The 25093-nt window shown below is 49.2% G+C and overlaps 10 protein-coding genes and 1 non-coding gene across 11 annotated transcripts; 3 read left to right on the top strand and 8 right to left on the bottom strand.

Annotated features, from left to right (window-relative positions):
* Positions 1–92: 92 nt before the first annotated feature.
* Positions 93–2490, bottom strand: TrAFT101_011822 (uncharacterized protein). The gene has a single exon (XM_024908593.2). It carries the CDS (start codon positions 2380–2382, stop codon positions 592–594), a length of 1791 nt encoding a protein of 596 aa, XP_024757751.2. The 5' UTR covers positions 2383–2490; the 3' UTR covers positions 93–591.
* A 3660-nt stretch (positions 2491–6150) lies between these two features.
* Positions 6151–8516, bottom strand: TrAFT101_011821 (uncharacterized protein; the record flags this gene model as incomplete). The annotated part of the gene is made up of 4 exons (XM_024902704.2): positions 6151–6595; positions 6665–8119; positions 8235–8365; positions 8421–8516. The coding sequence occupies 4 exons, from the start codon at positions 8514–8516 to the stop codon at positions 6373–6375; spliced, it is 1905 nt and encodes a 634-aa protein (XP_024757752.1). The 3' UTR covers positions 6151–6372.
* A 663-nt stretch (positions 8517–9179) lies between these two features.
* Positions 9180–10054, top strand: TrAFT101_011820 (uncharacterized protein; the record flags this gene model as incomplete). Its single annotated transcript, XM_066129385.1, has 3 exons — positions 9180–9228; positions 9295–9923; positions 9986–10054. The coding sequence occupies 3 exons, from the start codon at positions 9180–9182 to the stop codon at positions 10052–10054; spliced, it is 747 nt and encodes a 248-aa protein (XP_065985518.1).
* Positions 10055–10107: 53 nt separating this feature from the next.
* TrAFT101_011819 (uncharacterized protein) lies at positions 10108–11473 on the bottom strand. The gene has a single exon (XM_024908594.2). It carries the CDS (start codon positions 11170–11172, stop codon positions 10210–10212), a length of 963 nt encoding a protein of 320 aa, XP_024757754.1. The 5' UTR covers positions 11173–11473; the 3' UTR covers positions 10108–10209.
* Positions 11474–12171: 698 nt separating this feature from the next.
* On the top strand, positions 12172–14493 carry TrAFT101_011818 (uncharacterized protein). Its single transcript, XM_066129384.1, has 2 exons — positions 12172–12690; positions 12832–14493. Exons 1-2 carry the CDS (start codon positions 12370–12372, stop codon positions 14233–14235), a joined length of 1725 nt encoding a protein of 574 aa, XP_065985517.1. The 5' UTR covers positions 12172–12369; the 3' UTR covers positions 14236–14493.
* On the bottom strand, positions 13833–17407 carry TrAFT101_011817 (uncharacterized protein). The gene is made up of 5 exons (XM_024910094.2): positions 16532–17407; positions 16064–16462; positions 15914–16000; positions 15464–15848; positions 13833–15391 (listed from the first exon to the last, which is right to left on the bottom strand). The coding sequence occupies exons 1-5, from the start codon at positions 16801–16803 to the stop codon at positions 15050–15052; spliced, it is 1485 nt and encodes a 494-aa protein (XP_024757756.2). The 5' UTR covers positions 16804–17407; the 3' UTR covers positions 13833–15049.
* A 465-nt stretch (positions 17408–17872) lies between these two features.
* TrAFT101_011816 lies at positions 17873–17959 on the bottom strand. The gene has a single exon. It is a non-coding gene; the product is annotated as a tRNA-Val (tRNA).
* A 178-nt stretch (positions 17960–18137) lies between these two features.
* TrAFT101_011815 (uncharacterized protein) lies at positions 18138–18674 on the top strand (the record flags this gene model as incomplete). The annotated part of the gene is made up of 1 exon (XM_024908595.2): positions 18138–18674. One exon carries the CDS (start codon positions 18138–18140, stop codon positions 18672–18674), a length of 537 nt encoding a protein of 178 aa, XP_024757757.1.
* Positions 18675–19034: 360 nt separating this feature from the next.
* COX4 (Cytochrome c oxidase subunit 4) lies at positions 19035–20489 on the bottom strand. Its single transcript, XM_024910095.2, has 4 exons — positions 20100–20489; positions 19885–19974; positions 19536–19795; positions 19035–19464 (listed from the first exon to the last, which is right to left on the bottom strand). The coding sequence occupies exons 1-4, from the start codon at positions 20431–20433 to the stop codon at positions 19291–19293; spliced, it is 858 nt and encodes a 285-aa protein (XP_024757758.2). The 5' UTR covers positions 20434–20489; the 3' UTR covers positions 19035–19290.
* Positions 20490–21126: 637 nt separating this feature from the next.
* On the bottom strand, positions 21127–22548 carry TrAFT101_011813 (uncharacterized protein; the record flags this gene model as incomplete). Its single annotated transcript, XM_066129383.1, has 2 exons — positions 21127–21915; positions 22504–22548. The coding sequence occupies 2 exons, from the start codon at positions 22546–22548 to the stop codon at positions 21127–21129; spliced, it is 834 nt and encodes a 277-aa protein (XP_065985516.1).
* Positions 22549–22784: 236 nt separating this feature from the next.
* TrAFT101_011812 (uncharacterized protein) lies at positions 22785–24330 on the bottom strand. Its single transcript, XM_024900792.2, has 2 exons — positions 23860–24330; positions 22785–23792 (listed from the first exon to the last, which is right to left on the bottom strand). Exons 1-2 carry the CDS (start codon positions 24163–24165, stop codon positions 22971–22973), a joined length of 1128 nt encoding a protein of 375 aa, XP_024757760.2. The 5' UTR covers positions 24166–24330; the 3' UTR covers positions 22785–22970.
* Between the last annotated feature and the right edge of the window lie 763 nt (positions 24331–25093).

The following is a 25093-nucleotide window of genomic DNA, read 5'->3' as shown; positions in this document are numbered from 1 at the left end:
TAACTTCTATAATTTTCAATGCATACTCTGGTTTCATTGGAGCAAATTTTACGGAGCAATTGTTAAATAATGTGCCGTAAAAAAAAGAAGGCCCGGTTGTGAATGAGCTACAAAAGTTCATAAGGATTATCTGTATTCCAATATGGCAAGGGTTTCGACCTCTCAACCTCCAAATTCAATACACCCTGGTAAATAGCCGAAAGGGCAGGGTCGGATTTTCTCAAGGTCAGACCGCTGTTAGATAATTTCTGCGCGGGGAATTTGAAAGCGAACTAAGCAACTAACACACAACCTGCACGCGTAGTTCTCTATACATCAAAGCTCTGCGAAGCCAGTAGACGGCTAAGCTTTAGTTAGCAATGGAACTACATCAAGCTTCGTTCTCAATTGTAGTCTCAATAGGTTTAAAATATTAATGATTTGAAAGAGTGTATTGGTAGGAAGCTGCGTAAAGCCTAGATTCTGCATTCTCATTTTGATGACTATTATTATATTGAGTGTTAAATTTTTTTTTCTTGTTTTTGTCATGTTTTACTGTTTTGGGTTGCGCGGAATATTCTCCATTAGCTCCATACTCTTTGCCCAATTCACTCAGTAGATATCCTTATGATCTGCCTTGATCAAATCGGCTCCCTTTTCAGCCACCGCATACACAGAGTTCTGAATACGGCAATCGGGAATCAATGGAATGACAGAGGCGTCGATAACGCGGAGATTATGAACTCCATGAACCTTGAGCGCGGGATCAACCACGCCTTGTTCGATATTCTTGCTTAGTCGGGCAGTTCCGACAGGATGGAAAGCGGTTTGGCAGCGATCCAAGACGGCGCGCTTCATCTCCACGTCTGAGTGGAGTGGCATCGGCCATGGCGACTCGGACACGACTTGGTCCTTGAAGCCTTCGCCCTTGGTCAACACATCGTAGGTGAATCGGATACCCTCGCGCATAGCAATTATATCAAGGTCGTCAGCGAAGAAATTAAGGTTGATGTAGGGTTGCTCAAGCGGATCGGCGCTCTTCAAGGTAACCTCGCCGGGGCCTGAGATAGGACGGACCAGATCCACAACGACAGTGGTGTGTTCGCCTTCTGGAGGGGGTGGGAAGTGCCACTGGAATGCGCTGCCCCAAAGGCACACAAAATCGAGCTCAAAATGTGGCTGTCCCTCAGGCGAGAAAGGATCCTTTCCGCCGTTGGCTTTCTTGGCCTTCTGGTAGTCGGGATCTTTCTCTAGATACTCATCAATTCGAGGGAAACCCACAACCTCCAAGAAACCTGATCCGGCTGGGCCAGAATGATCTTTCTTATATTGGGCGTGTATCTTTTCATTCTCTGGGCCCTTTCTAAGGACAGCAGTATCCATGCCGATCTCGGGTTTAACACGCAACACAAAGGGTACAGCCGGATGATCGATGAGATTTTGGCCAACATGACGCGAGTCAACAATTACGTCAATATCGAATTTCTTGAGCTCACGCTCCGGACCAACGCCACTGAGCATCAAGAGCTTGGGGCTTTCAAAAACGCCTTCTGAAAGAATGACTTCGCGGTCTGCGTAGACGTTGATGTCCTTGCCATTCGGAAGAACAACTCTCACGCCGCGGCAAATTCGATCAGCGTAGCTGATGAGTAGCTTCTTGGCATGAGTCTCAGCCAGAACCGTGATGTTGGGCTTGTCTTTAAGGAAGAGGTAGCTTCCGGAGCGCACTCCCTTATAAATAGTGTCGACACAGTGATAGAGGCCGTTCATCTCGCCGTCATAGATATTTTCCGTAATAGGCTTTCCGCGTGACTTCCAGGCCTTGAAGACGTTATCACGGAAGGGCTTCATCTCGTCAATGAGCTCAGCGTGAGAGATGTGGATAGGGCCTCCGCCGCCGATTTTCTTAAGATCTGGCCTATAAAGCTTGGGGTCGTCGTGATAGGTGGCACTTTTGCGAAGGTAATGGAGGAGAGGATCCCAAGTCCATTCTTTGCCTCCCCATTCCTCCCATCGATCAAAAGTAGGCTTACAGCCTGGAACCCATGTAAAGTAATTTAATGATGAACTTCCACCCAACATCTTGCCTCGCGTATTGGGCTTTTCAACACGCTCATAATCATCACGCTTGACCATGGTGGTCTTATAAGACCAATCATGTTCACTGTTACGCAGGTTCATAGCGTTGGACGGTGTGGTAATCTCGGGAAGTTCTTCCGGATTGCCAACACCGGCTTCAATCACCAAGATGCTAGCCTTGGGATTCTCGGCCAGGCGACCGGCAACACAGTTGCCAGCGGTGCCACCTCCAACGACAATGAAGTCGAAACGGTCTCCATCTGCGACACCTGCTTTGCTGCCCATATTGCTGAATTGGATAGGCACCGTGTTATGAGACGGCATAAAGATAGTTGAGATAGAATAAGCCTAGCAAAAGAACTACTGGGAGACTCTTTGTTTTGAGTGTATCAGCTTGACGAGCAAAGCTCTTTCAAACTCGTCAACCAAGACCATTTTATATCTATCTTTATCGGCTCTGACGAAATTCTTAACTAAACTCCATCGGTATACCTGATCTAGTTGGAGGCGAACTTTTTAGGGCTCTCCCGAGAAGACGGCACAGCAGACTATACCCGACCTTGCCATTCTGTTCATATCCCGGCTGAGCAGGATTCCAGATCTTGGCAGATTGCTTAAACCCCGCTCTGAAGAGGGGTTGATGATACCTGTTTTATCGTATAGATGGGATGTTGATCTTGCTGAGTGGAACTTTGAGTTTTGAAAAATATCCAACCATTGCATTGGAAGCTATGAACATGATTGTGCCGTGTGGGATCGGAGATGTGATAGAGTGGCTAGCTCTTTCTTTCTTTACCCTTTGGGTCTCCAAAAAAGAACAAACTGAACGAATAGGAAGCTGAATTTGTTGGTCCTCGAACAAATCTTGGTGTTTAGCGATATAAAACAACCATGGATGGGTCCTATTGGCTGTGACTGGCACTAAACTTCTCCTACATTAGCTTGAGGTGGCGTACACGACAGCTTAGCTGACTGACATGTGCCTTGGCAAACTCAATTCGTAGCAATGCCCTATAGCTCCTCATCAAGCTATTGCCGACATACGTCAAATCGTCGTCAGGCCATGCCTTTCTCAGACAAAGCCCAGCGAAAAGTTGGACTTCGTAGAAGCACCGGTACTATCACTGCCGCCTTTGCAATCGTCGATGCATGCCAATTTGAGTTAGGTAGCTCGCTCACACTTGCTACACTAGGAAAACCCAATGCTCCAAAATATGTATGCTTGACCAATAATTGAAGATATTCACTCTCAGTGGCACTCTCCAGGCAGCTGAATATGAGATAATGCTATAGTGGTTTACAGTGTGCTTTTGTCAGAGCCGGTGAAGACCGTCCTCAGCCGCATGAGCTGATCTTCAAGCCATTGACGAAACAAATTATGCGCGCGATTGCTAGGACTTTTCAAATGCCGCACTCACTGTATTTTATAGTCACTCGATATAGCCGGGTAGCCTCTTCCGGTCACTGTCGCTTGCACATTATAGGCAATATTGAGCATGCAGTAGGTTATAAAACAAGCAAGCTAGAAACGAGCAAGCTAGAGAGCTGCATTTGATCATTCAATATAACTGCTGAAACAATCCATCATAACCCTCAGACCGAATATCCGAGCTGAGATGGGAAACTAGCTCTAGACTAGGCGCCTTGATATTGCAAGCTTTCAGCCAAATAAGATTACACTGGATGATCTCCGCTGTAATGAAACGGGACGGTCAGACACTGTTTTTTATCTCTTTCTCTATAGAATCAGATTGCACCATCTGCCGTATCCATAGAAGATGACTATTGCTGGGGCATTTTGCTTCGCTGAATGTAGAATCATTCTACCCAGTGAGTATTTAGGGGCGTATAGATGAGCATCTGTTTATAAAGGCAACTCTGTATCCCATATCGAATCTCACTTAGCATTCAATTATGAAGATTTGTTCCATACTTGAGAAGGCGGTTCTTGATTTGCCAGACACCTTCTAATTCGCACCAATTTGGCTAAGATCCCTGGGAGAATAATGGCGCTGTACTATAAGAATGGCTAAAAATTCTCTGGATCTATGGTCCCAGCGTGGGTCGGTGAGCCCGAGCCCGAGCTTCTTCGCGTGTGTACAGCTGACGTATATGTTAAAGGTACATAAACTCAAGCTCTGACACCAGCAACAAGCTTTGCACTGGTAGCCGGCGGCTGCGGATTTATGATGCTTTAAAACACGTAACTCAGCACGAGGCTTTCGGATTTTAACTGAGAGAAAATTCCTAAGCAGTACGTAAAGGATAGGAGGCCGCGATGTATTGCACAGCAGAGAACACTGTCACCTATAGTGGTGGTTCTTAGAGGCAATCGACGCTCATGAACCCGGCCAATCCTGAACATTGTTATTATGATAGCATAGCGGAGCGAGTGAGAATAAGCCAGAGTTGCCAATTATTTTGTGTATTTAAACTATATATGGTATTATTGAATGTACTGATTGGTATTAAATGATATTGCAACTCTATGCTATGTACTTATGAAATAATCTGGAAGATAATTGTTGTGTGACAACCAGTTAACTTGCATGAAGCCCATAGTCGTCACGCGGAGATTGATAAAGTGATATTGCCAATTACGGCGATGCCGTAACTATATTAGCCCCTACACCAGAAATTAGTGGCAAGTTAAACCACTAGCTACTACAGAACGCGAGAAATGAGCGAGCGGAGGCCGAAAGCAAATCAAGAGAGATCTGCGAGTGATGTGGCTGAGCAAGAATCTGGGCAGAGCTTTACCCCGTCTCAGACGAAAAATATACGGCAAGATACGAAATTTTGCTTCTCTGGCCTTATGGCGAGGTGAGCAGCGGCCATTGCAATGTTGTTGGATGCTTCGTCCCGTTTTGACAGGAATCCAGTTTCCTAAGACTGTAGTGGCGCGCTTTCCAAAGCAAACAGAAATTGCATCTAGAACAAGATTGGCAAGCTAGATATACACACTAGATATTTATTGTTGAACGAAGTATAGTGAGCTTATAGAGTACATTTATTGTACTAAGTAGCTAAATGTTGTCTATAATTGTCTCTGCCGAAACGTGCTTATACGGCTGGGGGTTGAACAACAGCTCAATCAAGCTCGGCTTTGTCGACATTCTCTTATCAAAAACACCATTCAGATGAAACCAATGACATATAGTTCTTAATAGATCAGAAGAATTCTCCACGGGATTTCAGACTCAGCCTCTGGACGTGGCGTTATGGCCTTAAGGAGCTCGGTTTGCAGGGTACCGACAAGACGGGGCCACTATAATCGAAAGAATTAGGCCCACTGGTTATTTCATCAGAGGCGGACAATAGATCTGATCATGGTTCAAACCCGTACGAAAAGAAAGAATGATTATGGGGTGGCACTGTATTCGCCTTAGATGGACCCACACTAAAGACCGAACTGATTCCGAGTGCCACTAGATCGATGGAATACGACAAACAAATCTATACCTTATTTGTCCGCTTTACGCAAGTTTTATGGAACTTATTTGCACGTCATAGTCCTTGTATTTTATTTGCATTCCAAGTATAGTCTATCCACGAGCTTCACTTCAATTTGCTCCAATCGGACTACAAAATTCGACCTATATTCATTGCTTGCCTTGAGCTGATATTCGATGCTCCAAATAATGACGTAGTTATAACTCGATGCCTGAAAATAATTAGGCGAACTGAGTGAGAGGTTCGCTTAGCATTTTGTCTACATGCGGTTGAATAGAAATTAATCAACTCAGACCTCCGCGGTGCATATCGCTAAGGCAACTTCACGGAGACTCTTGATCCTTCACTACTCTAGAGATCTTCACAAACGACATTGCTACGAGTCATTTCTCAATACGTTCTGTCATTAATCATGCCCCGTCCCATCTATCGCATATGAATAGTCATAAAAGTTGGCACAAAGCCACCTAATGCACATGGCAACGCAGACAATATGCAGTATCAACCAATCAAGACATAAGCTAATACAACTATTGCGTACGCGAACTTCCCCGCTTGGGTTGTTGGTTGAACTGGGACTCTTTCATCGTGCTTATGCCGTTACATTGACTATTGGTCTAGCCTCATGAACATATTGTCGACCCGAGTAGAAGTGGACTCTTTTAAGCGAGCTTCTATGTAACTAGTACTACGTACATCATGTCGGGAATGTTGAGGATTTTCGCTCGTCAAAGCATCATAATGTTTCTATGATGTGATCTGAATCCTAATCGTTCCTTTGACTTTCATAGTTGTATCCCTTCGCCAAACCCTTTTCAGCAATTTACAGACAGCACTCGTTTTGCATACCCCCAAATTTGACTACTCAAATAACGCTCGACGCGCGTACTCATGCACAAGCTGAGCAGCTATTTTCTTCGCATATTCAATGCTGCTGTCTTTTGAAACCTCTTCAAATTTATGGAGCATGTCTACCACAGGCAGAACAAGCTGGATGTCTGCCATTGACTCATCTGCTAGAGGATTCTTTGCAGCATGAGCAACAAGAACTATCAGAGCCGTAACATGGTGGTGAAGTGCAGCTCTTTGTTGCAAGAAGTTAGTTCATGAGGATCTTTCGACTTAGAATTCGACACTAGTGGATATTACTTACAGTGAACAAGCATGGTCGTAATCAGTAACGCGGAATAGACTCAAGGAAGCTCTTGCTGATGCAACACAACAGCGCGGCGGTCCTACATCCCCACCGGCGGCTAGGACCAACGGTAACAGTTGAATAGTAGATGAATCAGACGACTTAATTTGGCGGCGGGGATAGTCCCAGGCTTGCATCCTCAAGGCTTGGTAAGATAACCCATGCAGATTAGTGTGACAGTTGAGATAGGTCAGATACAATACACGGAACAAAAAGATTCCCGCGCTTCCAAAAGTCGCACACGGAGTTCGGTCTGCACAAAAGCTGCCCAAGCTGTCCATCACAAAATTCAGATCAAGGGACGAAGACTTCCAGCTGCACAGCTCTAATTCCAGCTCTTGGATCGCGGCCTGTCGCTCTGTGCTCGTTTGGCGCCTTGCCCTTGCAGATATGAGTCGTCGATGGATGTGGCCCTCAATGAGGGCAAGGTGAGCACGAACATGCATATAATTGATATTTATGGTACCATTAATAGAGGATATATAACCCAGTCCATCTTCAGGGTATTGTGGAGGAAGATCGATACCAATATCATCCTCGTGTATTAAAGGCGGCCTTTCGAGTCTGCTTGCAAGGTCATGATCAAGATAGTATGCAATCCAAAATACACGACTTCGCTGGAGTGCGAGACGCCTAGCCTCAAAGTCAAGCTGATCCAGAGGCTGTTCGTCTTTCTGAATATGGAGGCCATGTTGAAGAACTAGCCTTATTGCAGCTGCAAGGATGGTCGATGCTGGATGTGCGTCTGGTGAAGACTGGAGGAATATGGTCATTCCTAGCAGTGCTTGGATAGCTAATAGGTCCTCACTGCCTCGAATGGTAATCTCTACCGCCTTGTCTAATGCAGTATGTAAATACTGCCAAGCTTCTTGATCACGAGAACGGGGACATCCAATTAGAGAGATCGTTGCTTCTTGACGTAGAGCGAGAGCACACATGATATTTGTGGCCGTCCAGAGTGCTGCGTCTGCTCGAATCTGATCCATTTCGAGTTCAGAAAAACGCGCAAAGAAGTCATCTTGATCGAATAGCGTAATAGTCTGGTTGAGTGTACTGAAATAGGTCCGAATAAGAGTAACATACTCCTGCCGCCCTTTTAAAATTTTATTATCCTTTGTGTAGCTGCCGCTGCAAGACTTCACAAATGATCTGAAAGGCTGCGGAACCCACTCCACAAGCTCTTGCAACAACGATGCCCTGACATATCCTGCATTGGAGCCGTAGGTAAAATTGAATGGGGGGCTGTGTAGAGGCGATGAATCGGCTACTTGAAGGCTTTGCGCCGTAGGCTTTGATACTACTTGGCCCTCATTGGGTTGACTGATTGTTGCAGATTCGCGGCTTTTGAGCGCCTGGCGTAGGATGCTTTCAAGCTCGCCGACTTTCTTTTCTAGGGCTTCATGTTTCTTGGGTCTATGGAAGGTTAGTTGGTCCGAAGTTGGATACTTTGGACTTTTCTCCAATTTCATTTTTGTATGGGTGACAAGAAAAAACATTAACGGGGAGAAATAACCGGATGTAAGCTCACCTGCGGCGTGTAATCTTTTTCGGAGTTGCAGCCACAATGTAGGTGCAATCAGCGGCAAACTTGACACACTCAGAGCACGATGGCTTATTCCTATCGCATTTGACCTTTCTTTTGTGACACACATCGCAAGCCTAATAGTAAGTCTGTAAGTACCACTTCTTACGCGGCAGAGCGCATTGTACGTACTCTGCTCTTTGGCTTTGTACCCGGAGCAGGCTCTGCCGTCGTGGCTGCATGGAGACTTTCTCGATTGTTATCTATGCCGCTCTCTTGCCGCTCCATCAGGTTATGCTTCTTGCTGATTATCCAACAAAAGTTTCGCGACTGTCAAATCAGCTGCATATCGGCTTGACGGTGAGCGTGAGAGGGGCCGACAGCAGCGAGAACAGGAGCTTGGGAACTTGCGAGAGTTTTCCCTATTGAGGAAGCAATTGCTAATTTGAAAGTAGGTAATAGATAGCGTCAGCTAACTCGAAAAATAACGACGATTGTTTTCTTGTAACTTTCAGTTTAGCTATTTACCTTCGTAATGAATCCTGGCCGCTCGGCGTCTCTCGGCGCACATCCGATGCCGAGCTGACAAATGTCCGTTAATATGGAGAATGTACACCGTTGGCAATGCATTCGGGCTCGAGACACGGCGCCGGCCGCTCTCGGTGATAAGAGCTTCTTGTTGGTCTAGGAGGTATTATATAATTGGTAATTTCTGCCTCTCGAAATCTTGACTTTGTCAGAAATGCGAGGGACAAGGGGGCCCGGAACACAAACATGGGAAAAAGGTAATTAGAATCATGAGCTTGAAATGTAGATATTTAAACACCTGGATGCCTACGCATGAAGATGAGAAGTGCCAGCAGAAATAAAATCTAGCGTTTGATAGTTGAAAGCTGTCAACCTTGAGACTACTTTAAGTTCCAAAGACGTTCAATACAAAAATAATCCAACATGACGGCTGCAAACAAGACAGTGGTTTTGATCACTGGTGCCAACAGAGGTGCGCTCTAGCATAGCTCCTTCAGTACATCGTTGCTATGAAAGGAAATGTGCTAATTTATAGTAGGTATTGGATTTGAGCTCGTCAAAAAGTTTCTTGCAAGGGACAACACAGTAGTAGTTGCCGCTGTACGAAATCCAAACAATCCTTCTTCTGTTAGCTCTCTACCAGAGCTCCCTCACGGAGCCGAAAGCTCTCTCCTTGTCATCAAAATCGATAGCCTCGACAACTCTAGCACTCCATCCAGCATCGCAAGTATTTCGGATCGCATCGGCCACCTCGATCTCGTCATTGCCAACGCTGGGGTCCAGACTCACCATGGCCCCGTTTCAGATACGCCTCTAGACCAGATCACCTCTCATATTGCCATCAACACAGTGGCCCCAATCGCACTTCTGCAGGCCACCAAGCCTCTCCTACGAAATGCTACTAACCCTAAATTTGTTGTCATTTCATCCTCCATGGGAAGTATCACGGACAACATACCCGAAAAATTCGGCGCCTACGGGGCCAGCAAGGCCGCCGTCAACTACCTTATGCGCAAGGTCCATCTGGAAGAAGAGTGGCTTACGTCCATGGTCATCTGCCCTGGATGGACACAAACGGACATGGGGGATGGTGCGGCGAAGACTACCAAGTTTGGCGAGCAAGCGCCAGTCCCATTGGAGGTTTCCATCACTGGAGTTGTAGAGGAGGTAAGTTTAAATGGGGAAGAAAAAGGATATATTTCTTCGCGAGATATACTAACAGATAATAGATTGATGGTCTTACGCGGACTGAGAAATCACGATTTGCTTCGTACGATCACATTGATCGTCCGTGGTAGTAGCCTCAGTTACCAGCTAGCTTCCATGCTGGGGGAGCCTTGTTACGGTAGAGCTTGAATATAGGTTTTGTCATTTATAAAAGTCTAAATGGATATATTAACCAAGAAAAAGAGAAAACTTCGAAAACTGCCACGGCCATTGGCCTTAACCCAGTTCAGTTCTTTTCTGGCACAAACTCAATGACAACCTTGCCCTTCCTATTCCGTATTGAAGCACTCTTATGAGCCTGAGATGCCTTATCAGGAGAAAACAATTCGATGGCTATAGGCTTGATTGTTCCATTATCAATCAACTGCGCCGCCTTCTCCAGTGTTTCTCTCTTTGGAACGACAATGAAGAAGAGCCACTTCACGTTGGGAAACTCGTCCAACTCATCCGGCCGGCCTTTTCCGTATTCCCATGCCGCCGGCGGTGGCCCCACGGTAATGATGTGACCATGGCTCTTGACTGTCTTCCATGTTTTAGTCAGGATAGGATCCCCTACCGTGTCGATAACGACATCAACGTCCTTGATCGTATCCTCCCAGTTCGGCGTGTTATAGTCAACGACTTGACTAGCACCAAGTTGCTTCAACGTCTCATGATGCTGTGGACTTGAGACAGCGACGACCTCGGCACCAGCCAAGCGAGAAGCCATCTGCACCAGGATAACCCCAACTGCACCGTTGGCGCCAGTGACAAGCACCTTCCATCCCTTCTGCACCTGCGCGCGCTCGAAAATGGCCTCCCAAGCAGTCAGCAGCGGAATCGGCATCGCAGAGGCCTGAGCATGATTCAGCAGCCGTGGCTTCCTGGCCACCTCTGAGCTCTCAACAATGACATATTCCGCCTGTCCTAGACCCCGAAATGCATGAATCATGGAATAGACTTCGTCTCCGACTCTCAAATCTCCCTGGTAGTCCGGCCCCAAGGCGGCGATTTCCCCAGAGATATCGTGGCCCGGAATGCGGAGGGGACGACGCCACAACTCCTCCCAGGTGAGCTCATCTCTCGTGACGGCCGCAGCGTGGACTTTGACGAGAATCTCAGCCTTTTTCGGAGATGGCCTTGGAACGGCCGGATTGAGGGTGACTTCAGGGTTGGCCTGAGTGCCTCGAACTTCAACGGCTTTCATCATAGTGGCGGGTGGATGCTGTAGAGGCTGGATGTGATTTTACATGCTGCATATGGCTGGGATTCTCTACTGTATTTATATATTCCTGCTTGATAAGACGGACAAAAAGCTTGTTCTCCGGGCTGACTGTTGATTTCGTCATTCGGGTGGTGAGTGGGTTCCCGCGCCGGGTCGGCGCCCGATGGGGCGGCTTTTCGGGTCGGGTAGCGCCTATTCGGGTCGTGGAATTGGATATTCGGAAGGGCATTTTTAATCCTACCATGGTTCTTCATGGGGAATCGGTTCGTTGCAAGCGTAAGCTAGAAAACACGCGGAACGTACAAGTGTATTTCTTGTGTGCTTCATCCATCCATGTTCGCGCATTCTTAATCTGCCTAGGCAGGTGATACAGTGTCTCATTCATACGCACAAAGCGTACTCACAACAGCCTCGATAACACATCCTCTCCTATCTCGACAAGGGCAGTGCACCACTTGCCCGGCGTTCTCAGCTTTGGGGCTCTGAAAGTTGATCCTGAGACACGGCCCAGCGACTTTGCTCGGCATAATGGCAGAGCATCAACTCTCAGTGCTTTGGGTACATAGACGCTGCACAGCCCGAGTCGAGATTACGAGAGGACGCATCTGGCACATCGCCCCCAACTCCCTACCGAGATCATCCAAAATAGTGCCTCCTAGCCACCTAAAAACCACCTGCAGTTTGTCAATCTGGAAAAGGCAAAAGAGGGGAGCTGCGCAATATAGGGTCCCGTGGGATTCGTCACCATCGCCCAGCCTCCTCCATGCCGCGACAATCGCTCTTCCCGGCGCTGTGCCTGTATTAGTTCAACGGCTATCGATCCCTGTCCGGCAAGGAATCGACTCCTTTCGATACAACCCCATCCTATCGTTAGCTCTCCAAGACCTCCCTGCGCTATGCTATCACTCAAGTCACTCCTCTCGCCTCTTACTATGTACCTACATATGCGCTGATCGCACCCAATGAGGTCCTCCATACAAAGCAAGGCCGCTGTCTGACTCGAGGAGAGTGGCTTTGCACAGCTCCCCCGGATGAATCACCCGCATTCCACTTGCAGCATCAGCCTTTATGCACCCAGATCAGATGCCATTTTCTTTTTCTCATCCAAGCAACTCAACGCTGGCTAACCTCCAACTTGCACACCTTGTTGAGAAAAAAATAAAATAAACCCCAACCCTAGCCATGGCAGAGGCAGTAGGACTGGCCCTCAGCGTGCTGCCAATCGTCATCTGGGCCTTGGAAAAGTACTCTGAGCCGTTCGAGGCCTACAGCAGCTATCACAATGCGATTAGCACGCTGCAGGCCAATCTGCAGATCCAGCGGATGCATCTCGAGGCCACTTTTCAGAGCATCGGCCTGCGGCATCCGACGCCTCGCGAGCTGCATGAGTGCCTGCAGCACAAATTCCCACAGAACCACAATGAGCTCCTCTTTATTATTCGGCAGATGGACGACCTGATGGTGAGGTTGATGGAGAATCTACAAGTAGACATAAGCCGAAAAGTAAGAATTTAACCCGTCCAACTACTACTACCACCACCACCAACAGTAGTCATCATTCCCATCCTTGACCGTAGCCTCACCTTGTTATTTCATCCAGCCTCAGGCACAATTTACAGATACTCACATGTATCCAACTCTTAGCCCCTCTGGACGCACGAGTCTCCCGAAAGAGCAGCCTGGGAATGGCGCCGCGTCAAGCGCAGCTTCCGCGCAAACAAATGCGACAGGATCATCCACGACCTGCGCAACTGGAACGACGACCTGAGGCATCTCATCAACAGCGCAGAAACTTTGCCGGATGATGAGAGCTACGCCGTAAGGAGAGTGAGGCGGCTGTATAATCGGAGCAACTGCGAGTCTGTACGAAGCACTCTCAGATCTCTCCACCGCGCTCTCCAGCATGGGCTGAGTGGTGACGGCGCCGAGTGCCATCAAGTGTGCATCGAGCTGAATAGTCTTCATGTAGGAGGCTTTCCGCTGCTGACATTTCGTATCGGGATTCTGCATGAGCCGAGTGGACCTCGGACGAGTCCATGGAAGCTCTTCTATGCCGCTGGCGAGGCGGTCAGAGAGAATTCAGGAACGATATCGCCGCCGATTTCATTATCTAGACCCTCGACTCTACGATCAAGGCGATCGTCTTATTCGCAGGGATTGCGAGACAGGGCTCATAGCATATGGAGCAAATCGCGGGATTCATTTATTAAACAGCTTCCGACACCCAGAGCCAGTGTAGAAGACGCATCAATCTCGTCTGCTACACCAATATTACCAGAACGTGTCACAATACGCCCTCGGCCAATAACGAACCTCTGCGAGAAGTTAGAATCCGCTGCCGCCGGAGAAGGATTTGGCTCCATCAAAGATCTTGACGACCCTTCATCGCCTCATGAGCGAACATTTTCATTAAGTCACCTCTCTCGTAACCATGACACGGTAATCAGAGATGTCTCGCTCGAAAAGATCCTCGCAACAGAGTCCCAGCGAGTAGCTCCCGCCATCCAACCTCTCTCCGCAAAGAGACGATACGGCATCGCCGCTTCTCTCGCATGGGCGGTGCTGTATCTCGCAGACAGCCCCTGGCTCGCCCAAGGCCTAGACAGACGCAAGATCAAGTTATTCCTGCAGAGAAAGCAATCCAGCGGCTACATCAGCCTCTCAGAAAAAGCATACCTCTCATGCCTCATCTCTAAACCAACATCCCTACCATCGCCAGCATCGTCCACCACCTCACTACGAAAAGGCACCGCCCCAAAGAATCTCATCTTCGAGCTGGGAATCCTCCTCATCGAACTCGCCGTCAACCAATCCTTCAGCGAAGAATCCCTCTCCGCCATTCTCAAGGACGACTTCCGCCCGCTAAAGCTACATCTCAATCGTGTAGAGCAAGAGGCCGGGATATATTACTTCAATGCCGCGCAACGATGCGTATACGGCGTCTTTCTAGCAGATCAGGGCCAGATGGACTTTGATCTGGACAAGTTCCAGCATGAGTTTTATAGTACAGTTGTGGCGCCTTTGCAAGCAACGTATGATTCACGATAGTTAGCATCACAAGCAAAAACGGCTTTAATAATGATTCAACTGCTTATACGACCACGCTCACTTACTCATACAAGAACCCAAGGTCTGGTATATATATGTTTGACTTATATCCGCTCTGTATATATTTCATCCTGATGAGAAATAGAATGATCAAACGATTAATGTACATCATCAAATCAATCACGAATGAATGTCAAACGACTCCAAATTAACCGTTCAAAAATAACCTAGTCTCTCATAACTCTAATAGAGCCATGATAATATCCATCGTTTGCTTTCCCCTGTCACAGCAAATAATAAGAGTGACACATCTAACAATGCTCTGACCCCATGAATTGCGCAAGCATATTTAACAGCGCCACATGTTGAATTCTGTTTCGCATAATCAACGCTCTACTTTATATGTTTTCTTGGTTTAAAAATAATTAAGAGGACTACTTGTCGCCGCTTGTGCCTATCCCATCTTGTATCCTAGATGCAGTGGCGTATAATGTCTGAAAAAGAAAATATAGAGATCAGGAGCCAGCGGGATAGCCTCATGCTTGTACAAAATCGCATGAGAATAAAAACCATTTTCCACCCTTCCAGAAAACCCCCAAAATTGTTACAACACAAAGCCCCCCGTCACCATTGTCCCTCTCTCCTGTGTATAGATAAGGAGTCGTAGCTGTATCTAGCCTCCTTGTGCCCTCTTGATGTGTATTATATTCGTGCACTTCATTAATGGCCAACCCTAGAAATGGAAGAATCAGGCCGTTCTTTGTTCAAATTTCCAAAAGAAGAAGAAGAAAAGGACCCAGGCTCCTTTATCCGTTTATGGCGAGGCCCAGCCACCAGCAACGTCCACCCACTCGGCCAGGCATGAACCATCCTTGCCCTCAACATCAACAATGTCAGTGTCGCATCGGCATCGGCATCCAACACCGTTCTCCTTGGCTTCATCCCAGCTTTCCCAGTACTGGTCTTCTTCGACTCGTTTTCGCTCGTCCAGGGTGGTCATCTCGAGGAAGGGGGGTCGAGGAAGCTGTCGAGCGGGAGCATTCGCGGGGCAGTGCTGGATAGTCGTGTGTCGGTATCCAAAGTCTCTGAAATAGTGGATGTCCCGGGGAGCCAGGAGAGCACCAGCGGCCAGAGAGTGGATGGGAGCGTCTCCCCACTAATAACCGTTGGTCAGCCATACTAAATTCTCATCTTGACGAGTATAGCAAGATATAGTCTATGAACTTACCCGTTCCATCCAGAACCCACCGCTGCGATCCATCATCTCAAAGAAGTCGTTGTACTCTTTGCTGCGGAACCAGCTGAGCTTCGCAATTTCAAAGTTGGACCAGAAATGGCACATGTTGTACTTTTCGCCCTCCATAGCCTCGGGATCAATGGGTGCTTGGCTGCTTGGCTTGGGTTCATCGGGCAGGGCATTGGGGTCGTCATGCTGTTCCTTTGGCTCTTGAGGTTCCACAAACATTTCCCAAAGGCCCTGTGACGTCAGGTTGTTGTTTCGCTTGTACGCCGAGGCATAACGGAAGATGTTGGGGACGGTCTCGCGAAGCTCCTTGACAGCAATGGTAAAGCCGTACGTCTTGTTGTTCTCGATCATCTTTAAGAAAGGATCACTGGTAACCATGTCAGCAACAATATCTCGAAAACAATGCTTGCATACGCCCAATGGGTAACATACTAGGTGATGTCGCAGAAGTAGGTGATTTCGGGCTCCACGCGCCAGTACCATTCGTACTTGAGCAGAAGAGGGTGGTTGTAGAAGAAGCTAAATCGCAAAAAGGGTCAGTTAAACGATACCATGGCTGCACACGTCGGCCGAGTTGCTCACCCAGAGTAGAAGCGACACATGAAGTGGTAGCTCTCCATGCCACCATACATGACCGCAGCGTCGCCCTGCTTGGCAATTCCCTCCTTGGCAACTTTCTCGTCAATCCAGTCCGGGAAGCCCCAAGTGCCTGGCTCGACCTTGCCAAACTCGACAGCTCCCGATGTATAGTTTCGTACAGTCTCCTTGAAGGTTTCATCGAATTCGGCGTCGTTGAGGAAGACATAAGGGTAGTGGTACCAGCGATTGAAATGCCGCTCGACAGACTTGATGGACTGAATTACGCCGTCAATTTCCTTGTTCCTGGCCAACACAACAAAGGCAGCGTTGGCTCGTGGTTGTGAAGTATCGGGCTCGAGGCAACCGGTGACGAATACTTTGTCGTGTTTTTCGCTGATTTTCCTACGCGCAAAACGCAGTTAATAGCCTGACGCAGGAAACAAAGGCAACAACAGCAATGTTTTAACATACCGAATGGCTGGCGGAGAACCAGCGGGCATCAATATCCTGCCTGGAGAGCTGGGATGCCTGACGAACAGCATCAGGATGAGCACAACAACCAGCACCGGGAAGACGAGCACCACGCCCAGCGGGATGGAAACCGCCGAGTTGCCGCGCAGCCGCAGCGGCCTCTGGAAAAACGCCAATCTTGAGGCCATGCCCTTGTTTTTTGATCGCTTCTCGTCTGAAGTCGGCAGCCCGTGGGAGGGTCCCGCGGACCCCTTTCGCCGGAAAATGTCCATGGCGACTAGCAAACAGCCAGCTTATGGCTGCAGGGACAGCAACAGCAACAACCAAAAAGAGAGCGAGAGAGAGGAAGAGGAGAAGAGAAAATTCGTAAAAATTAGTTCGACAGAGGGGCTAGGTCGTGGCCTATGCTCGTGTCGAATGCGGTGTGTGGAGAGGCGGCAGTATAGAGGCCAGATTGATTAAAGGCACGAAATAGGCCCTTGGTAATCAGGGGTGGTTTTGGCGTGTGTATTAGATTCGGTTGTCGATACGCCGTCAAGAAGCACTCATGCCAATCGAGCAAAGCAAAAAAAGCGTGTATCGTATGTCTATCGAAGGCCAAAAAGCAGACACGGATCGTGGGTTTCGAAGCACCGCGCGGTCTTCCACCCTTGTCTTGTCGTCCTTTTTTTTCCTCAGTTGATAAATGCGCCTCTCGCGGGGCAACCGGCCGCAATCGCACAATCCCCAATCTCCAATCTCAAGTCTCGCGCCAAAAGATAAGGCCTCCCGCAGCGAGAAGCGTCGCGCTCGATCGTCGTCCGTCGGTCGAGGCCAGTGCAACAATGGAGCGAGGATCTTGGTCTTGTCGTATCTCTAATAATTTTTTTTTTTTTTACCTCAAAAAGGAGGGAGGGAGTTTTTGCTAATTGGAAGGCCTCGCCCTCTAAAGCAGCGCCTAGACCGCTGTTGATTGGGGGATTTGCGCCTGATTTAGCGCGGTCCAGTTATTGATTTTGGGGCGGGAGGCTTTGATTTTCGGGGACCAAAAGTCCATCCCTGGCAGCGCCGTTGGGACGGTACCTCCACCGTTGGGGAACACTGCACTGTGCGACATGTACAGCATACCAAGACGTCGAAATCAAGACTTGCAAGTCAACAGTAGCGCCATGGGCCCATTGCGTTGCCACCACCTAAAGGGGAATTTTCCGAGTGCCAACAAACAGGCCCGGCGGAACATCGATTCTCCCCCCTTTTTCCCACGCGGCACATCGTCCGAGTCTCCGCCATCAAGACCCGTTTATCTAACTACTGATTCCTCTCCACACACCGAGATTTGGAGGCGCAAAAGGCAAAAAGTGGTGATTTCGCCCGGGCTCGAACCGGGGACCTTTTCGGTGGTGTCAACAGATGTTAACGAAATGTCATGACCAACTAGACCACGAAACCATCGTATTTGTGATTGGATGATTTCTGGCGGCCGAAACGGGTTCTATGAAGCATCGACAGCACTCGAACTCTGCTAGGGGTGGTTGACATCAAAGCTGCTGCTCATGATTTACTCTCCTGCTCTTTCGCTCTCACGAGACGACTCTACAGCCCGCACACACAACCAGCCAGGCCCAGCATGTCACAGAAAATCAATTCGAAAAACCTCTCGTACAATTCTTCTCTCCCGCCCTTTCTCGCCGCTCTCCGCGCCCAAGCATCTGGCGCTTCAGGCCCAGACCCTATCCTTTCAGCACAGCGCCGAGGAGGAAAGAAGAGATCAAGCAGCGAGGAAGCAGAGGATGCCCCGCTGATTGTGGACGAAGAGGGGAACACGGTTGGTGACCTGAAAGTCAATAAAGACGGCACCGTCGAGGAATTGCCGAATGACAGCGGCAATGATGGGACAAAGGACGGAGATGCAGAGACAACGCAAAGCAAGACGAACAAGACGGAGCCTGAAACGGCCAAAGCTTCGATAGGAGGGAGGAAACGCAAGGTTGGCAAGGTGATTGGAGAAGACGCTGAAAACAGTGAGCCCGAGACTGCTGCTGCACACCAGAAGAGTGAGCCAGTGAAAAAGGATCAAAAGGATGCTGAGCAACAGGCTGCCAATCGGAAACCTAAGAAGAAGGCAAAGAAGATTAAGCTGAGCTTTGACGAAGAGGAGGGCTAATGGCGCAACCAAACAACACTACGAAAGAAGAAGCATCATTTTACATCAGACGTCAACGTCGAGTGTCAAGCATCGCAGTAGTAGAAGCTTCTTGGGTTATCTATCTAGGGGCCCTTTTGGAGCGAAAAGCATTCAGCAGATGCTCGCAGATGCTCGCATATGCATTTGAGCTACCGATGCGTCGAAGTGATATTAAAAGAGCTCTATACGCCCGACAGTTCCGAAGCTAGAAGCTTGAAGGGACAATTACTATTACTGCAAGCTTCAGGAGCTACATGATACGGCACATGGTTACTAATGATTTAGAACTTTACACTGGCGGTGCAAGAGCCATAACATGACAACCTAGAACACCAGCCGAGGCAATGGACGCAGTTTCCAGCATCAGCACTAGATAAATCAAAAACAAACAGGCCACCAGTCTTGTCAATGCTTGTGATACACATTGAAACGAAATCATCGGTATCTACAGAATACACAGCCGCTTCCCAACCTCCCGCGGGCATGGCGTCTCGCCCCTCTTCCCGTTTCTACGCCTTTGATAGTACATCTTTGAGTCACCCTCCTTTTGCCACCAGTTTTATATCTCCCCTTTGTCTATCGCCATCGTGTGCATTTACTGGTAGCGGTACTCGGGCTTGACGAAGTCGGCAAAGGTCTTGGGCTCGGCAATCTCCTGGGCGTGGTGTCCGTGGCCGTGGTCGTGGCCGTGGTCCTCGGGTCCAATGTAGTCCATCTTGTAGACGCTGCCGCACTCGGGGCATCGCTCCAGAGGACGCTCCTTGGAAAGCTGCGCATTATCACATCCACCGTTAGCATATTCCGAGCTGTGCCCATATGTGTGATGGAATTTTAACTTACGCCGAGCCAGACGACGACGTGGGAGTCGGCGGGATAACCGGTGCAACCAGCAAGCTGCTCATCACCAGCGGAGCGCACCAGGATAGGGCTCTCCATGGTTCCCTTGCGGCTGGCGTCGAGGGGTCGCATGTCGAAAATGTCAACGCTCTCCATCTTTCCGAGGATTTCCAGACGCTCAAGACCGGTGGCCTGCTCGAGATCGGTAGGGACGGCGCCAGGCTGGCCACCGGGTCCGATGAGGTCGTCCTCGGTCTTTATCTCTATAGACGGTGGATGAAGCTCCCGCGTCAGCGTCTGCCATGCCACGATGGCTAATCTATAGGCATATATGTGCATGGGAACAACATACCAGAGATGGTCTTGTAAGTTCCAACCTTCTTCTGGGCGGTGCCGGCAAGAGCAGCAGCCTGCTCGCTGGGGGTGGAAGGACCAGCAGAACCTGTACAGAGCTCGACCCTCACGTCAGCCACAATCCAATCGCATCCAAAACCCGGATTCGCCGTCTCCTTCTTCTCCGTCCTTGTCCATCCCAACTCCACACACGTCAGGAAAAAAGTCACATACGGCGAGCAATAGAGGTGGTGAAGCCGCGAGCAATGGCCGGAGCGACGGCGGCGCGGCGAGCCGCAGCAATAGCAGTTCGTTGCAAGAACATTTTGTCGAAGTCCCGGGGGTTTGGTGATTGGGGGAGGGAAGGGGGGTGCTTCGTCGGATTCGAGGTTTGAACGTGGGGAAAAAGAGGCTTCGTTTCGTTCGAGGGATTTGCCGGATGGTCTGATTTGGGAACCCATGATGGGTAAAGAGGCCCCAGTTTGGGGCAGGGAATTGGCCAATCAGAGGGGGGGCATTGGCAGCACGTGACTAAGCTGTAGGTGTGAGCTGTGCTTTTTTTCTTCATCCAGGTGGGATTGCATCATTGCGTCTGATGTATGGGAGCCGAGCTTGGGGAAGCGTCTTTAACGCTGTTCCAGTATTTTAATTCATTCATCGAGCTCGATTCCCTCTTGTGCAGTATTTTTTACGCCTTTACAGCTTACTAGTTTGCATGTGGTAGGCTCGCATTCTACGCTGCACTAGCTTAAGAAGCTATCCTCATCCCTCTTATATAAGGTAGCTAGCAAGTAGCTTTATTAACAAGAAAAAAGCATAAGCTCGCGAATATATTTACGTGAAATAATTGAATTCAGAATCATTAGCTACCAAGTACTTATTTTACCCGAAATAAAATCCCTCCATAATCAAATCATATGCTTCTCTCTAGGACCCTAGGCGATAGCGTGTATTCGAAGCCAGGCAGAATTCCTACCACCACCGCAGCTACACACAATGTATAGCCATGAACAAGTCCGTTGCAGAGAAATAAACAAAAGAGATTCGAACTGTATGATTCCAAGCCCAAAAGAAACCAAAGTGCCACCAAGCAGCAAAAAAAAAAAATCGCAGACCATCCAGTAGCAAGTGAGTACGCCCTCCAGGTTCACCATTTTCACCCAAATCATGCATTAATAGTGCTTGCATATTTGACCCTATGCCGGGCCTTTCGTTGCCAATTTCTAGTTTTAGAAAAATTCCCAGCTCCCATAAAAGGCAATTACTTGTCGTTCTCGCGTCGCTGAGCCTGCAGCCGTTGCTGCTGTCTGGCTCGGTAGTCGTTAATGCCAGTATAAATAGGGGGCACCGCATTGGGACGGGCTTGCTGCCCTTCAACTTGTCTAGACGCTTCAGAAGTGCCGTTATTGACATCACCGCTCAACAGTCTCGGTCTCCGTGCTTGGACGTTCCGAATGACTCTTCTGAATGGCAAATGCGTCTGCCGCCCACCGCCCTTGATAAACTTCTTCCTGGGACCGTAGCTGTTTAGGAGGTTTCTCTCCCGAGCCGAAAGAAGAGCTGCCTGTCTCATGACAGAATCCTCGTATATCTTGCCCTTGATGTCGTTGCAATCATCGCCAAGCCTATAGACAATCGACCGGAGAAAGGGTTTCGGAGTGTCGCCAGGCATGACAAGCAGGCTCGCTGCCTTCTTTATCACTCGCCACCTGATAAAATCGAATGGGTCCATCATAAGCTTACCATTGTTTTGCAAGCATTGAAGGTCAGATATTTTGCAGGCAAGCTTATACATGGCCTCCATTTGACACAGCCCTTGCTCAGGAAGACATCTCTTTCCAATAAGCTGGTTAGGGTGATATCTACCGTGCTCTCCAAAGATGTCCCGAATCTTTTTAAACTTGCTCGAGTTGTCGGAATAGTGCTTGAATACCTTTTGCAGTGCCTTATCATTAGGGTTACGCTGAAGATGAGCATGTGCTTCTCGCTTCTTCTCGGCTTCTGGATCTTGTCTCGCCAATAAGGCGTCGAGCGAATCCCACGAGCTCTCCTAGTACTCGTGAGATTCGTTGATCCGCTGCACTGGCGTTCCTAGTAGTAAATATGGCTCCACATAAGTCTTTCCATCGGGTGAAAGCTTATATACTTGCTCAAAAGGGGTCATGAGCAGTCTCTCCAGGGTGGCTACATCCTCTTCAGTGTCCAGGCAAAGCGGAGTAATGCCTGTTGTCTGATGAAAAGCTGCCATGACGAGTGCCTGAGTGAGGATGATGATGGGAAATGACGGATGGCTTATGATGCTATAACCAAGTGCATCAGTAGATGAATCACGGAAAGATACTCGGCATTGACTCACCACACTGCAATTAATCCGTCTCACAGTGAATCATAGGGCAGCAACGGCGCGCGTACAAAGCAGACAGTAGTGAAATAGCTCTCTCAAAGTTGCTGAGGTGATGTCACTCTTGCAGCGCTGTATGCTGAGACAGAAGTTGAGGTCTTTCGTCGTGAAATATCTGCTAACGAGGCAGAACGAGGGGGGAGGCATACCAGGTAGATGGAAAGTTTAGGAAGAGAATTGGGAGAAGAAAAAAACAAGACTCGCATTTGTATAGGGGCTTGCTGCACGCGTACTCACGTGCCTGGAGTGGGCAGCGATTCTGTTTGCAGCTGGCGTTTGCATTGTCGCCTCCAAGTGGCAGCCAGGTGATGGCAGATGACAGTTGAGATTCACCTGCATGGCCGTCAGGAAATCGGAGGGTTTTGGTCTCAAGTCAAGTAAACAAACACGTTTAGCAAGCACGTTTGCAAGAAACAGAAATACCCATCCCCAACTCGGGGCTGAACCAACGCAGCTAGCATTCACACGAGATAGAAAGGACGTGGTTCCGTCTCGCAGTTAATCTTGGATCTGGAACACTGGAGCCATCACTTGAATTTGCTTCGTTTCTTCTATGTATGGCAGCAGGCTTGATGTCTCTTCTGCCACCAATGTCACCGCCTACCTAAGCTACCAAGCGCCACGCCCCTGTCTAAGCCATATTAACTCCATCATCTCTATAACCAAAACAAACATTCATATGTACATGCATCCGTGCCCGTCTCTCAGAGCTTCGTCTCGGCCTTCTTCTTCCACTCGAGCCCCTTCTGTGACGGCAGCGCCACCCCGTCCTGATACCCGCTCGCCACATGGATTCCCTCCGGACTCCATATCCGACTCTCCAACAGCCCTCTGCCCGCAGCGGTTCTCGGCCAGTACACCTCCTGAATCCACCATCCATCGCCCTTCATCACGGCCTCTTCGGCGTTGACGTGCACATAGAAGGCATATGACAAGCTGGCCGCAGCGCCGAGAGTGTAGCCCCAGCCGAGATGGTTGGTCAGCATGATGAGTCCGTTGCGGTCCGCCTCAAACGCGTGTGCCACGATGTGCGCATTGGGATCGTCCTGGGCAATTGGCTTGTGTGGCCGATACAGGATGAGCTGACGCCGATCCGGGACCTCTTTGCCAGCGTTGTAGGCCCTCATGTCGACCTTGTACATGTCCAGCATCGGAAACCCCCCATGGCCCGCGTTGGGGAACAGATCCGTGACGGCCTCAACGTCCAGCTGAGGACTGGCCTCCCATTCGTCTGGCGCGCGCTGCGAGAGGATGTCGGCATATCGCTCCTGCGCCGACTTCATCTGCTCGTCTGCGGGAGAAGGCATGGGACGCTTGAACGTTGTTAGACAGGCAAACCTGACGTCGCCCAGTGGCCGATCTGCGTCAGACAGCGGGTACGGCCCTTTCGGCTGACTTGATGCTTCTGTAGGCTGCCGCGCCTGGACAAGCTTGGTTGCAAACGTGCGACTTGAGTGGATGTCTGTCACGTCGTAGACAAACGGTCGATCCATCGCTCCGGGCTTTGTGAAGACACCCTGGATGGACTGCCCCAGCACGGGTTAGTTAGCCATCACGACATCTCTTTTCAAACGAGGCTGCATCAAAACTCACATGGATGCCAAGCTTGCCCGCTCCATTGCCGGATTTGTCCTCCTCTTCCACCGCCTTGGCCGCAACCAAAGGTGCCTGGGCATAAACGTGTCCTCCAAATGCCGAGGGTGGGAAATCCGTCATGTTGCCCTTTTTGAACCCATCTGGGTTGGCTTTCGCCCAGGGCAGCTCTCCGGCAGGTCTCCAGGCCGGCGTATGGCTCATGAATCTCTTGATGCCACCTCTGGAGCTGCTGTCGGGGACCCGCGAGAACTTCATTGTCTCGGAAAAGTCCCTGCGGACAATCACGTCTTCGGAATCAGCCATTGTGAAAGGCGGTTGCTCGGTACCCAAACTTGGTGTTGTTGCTCCTGGTCTACACGGGTGTCTTTTTCTACGCGCACATACTGCAGCATATGCACATGCATACGCACCCAATCACGAACCCGCGCGACTATAAGTATGGACGGCCATGGCTATAAAGCGTGCTTACACTGCGTGGAGAACCGGGGTCGATCTGGTCTCAGATGGAGAGTCGCACTGAGCCTCGGCTCAAGTCCGTAGCCGGCACGGTAGCTTGGCAATGCTACAACGGGCGCGCCAGCTGAACGGGCAGTGAGCATGTGGAGCCTCACCAAATGCCGCCGGGCTTAGAAGGGCGATGGAGAGAATTTAATGCTGATGTGGCATTAAATAGTGTTGTGTTACGCGGCGTCTGATGAGTGTGACTGGCTACATGGACGGTAGCACACAACTCTATCAGCATAGCAGGCTATGTAGATCTTTGGTCATCACGATGCTAGTTTCGTTGGCAGCGTAGCCCGGCTGTTTGATCACCGCTGGCAAACGGGCTATGATACGGCCGCGGCGATTGAAGCAAACGCAAGGCACACGTATTAAGCATCAGTGGCATCAGCCGTTGTGCCAATGAGAATAAACACAGGATTCCACAATACATGGAACCGGAACTGATACATCTTAATTAACCGGGAAAGATCTAAACATGAGTGTCTGGCGTTGAATTAACCACGGCTTGGAAGAACTATTGTGAAGCAAACTAAAGTGCCCGACTAAATTCAGTAGCGGCGAATGGCCAATAAGGGGCCAAATGATGACCTGGGGGCCAATGCCGTTGGCTGATTTCCGAGGCTGCAACTCAGATGCGAATTGGCATCCAGCAACGACTCGACCGAACTGGATCCATCATTACCCCAATACGGCTAGCAGACAGAGCAAGCTGTATGTATTATGCTAG

The sequence above is a fragment of the Trichoderma asperellum genome, chromosome 7 (assembly GCF_020647865.1).
Source record: "Trichoderma asperellum chromosome 7, complete sequence".
Lineage (NCBI taxonomy): Eukaryota > Fungi > Ascomycota > Sordariomycetes > Hypocreales > Hypocreaceae > Trichoderma > Trichoderma asperellum.
Note: the sequence above shows the minus strand (reverse complement) of the source record. Positions and strands in the feature narration are given on the sequence as shown.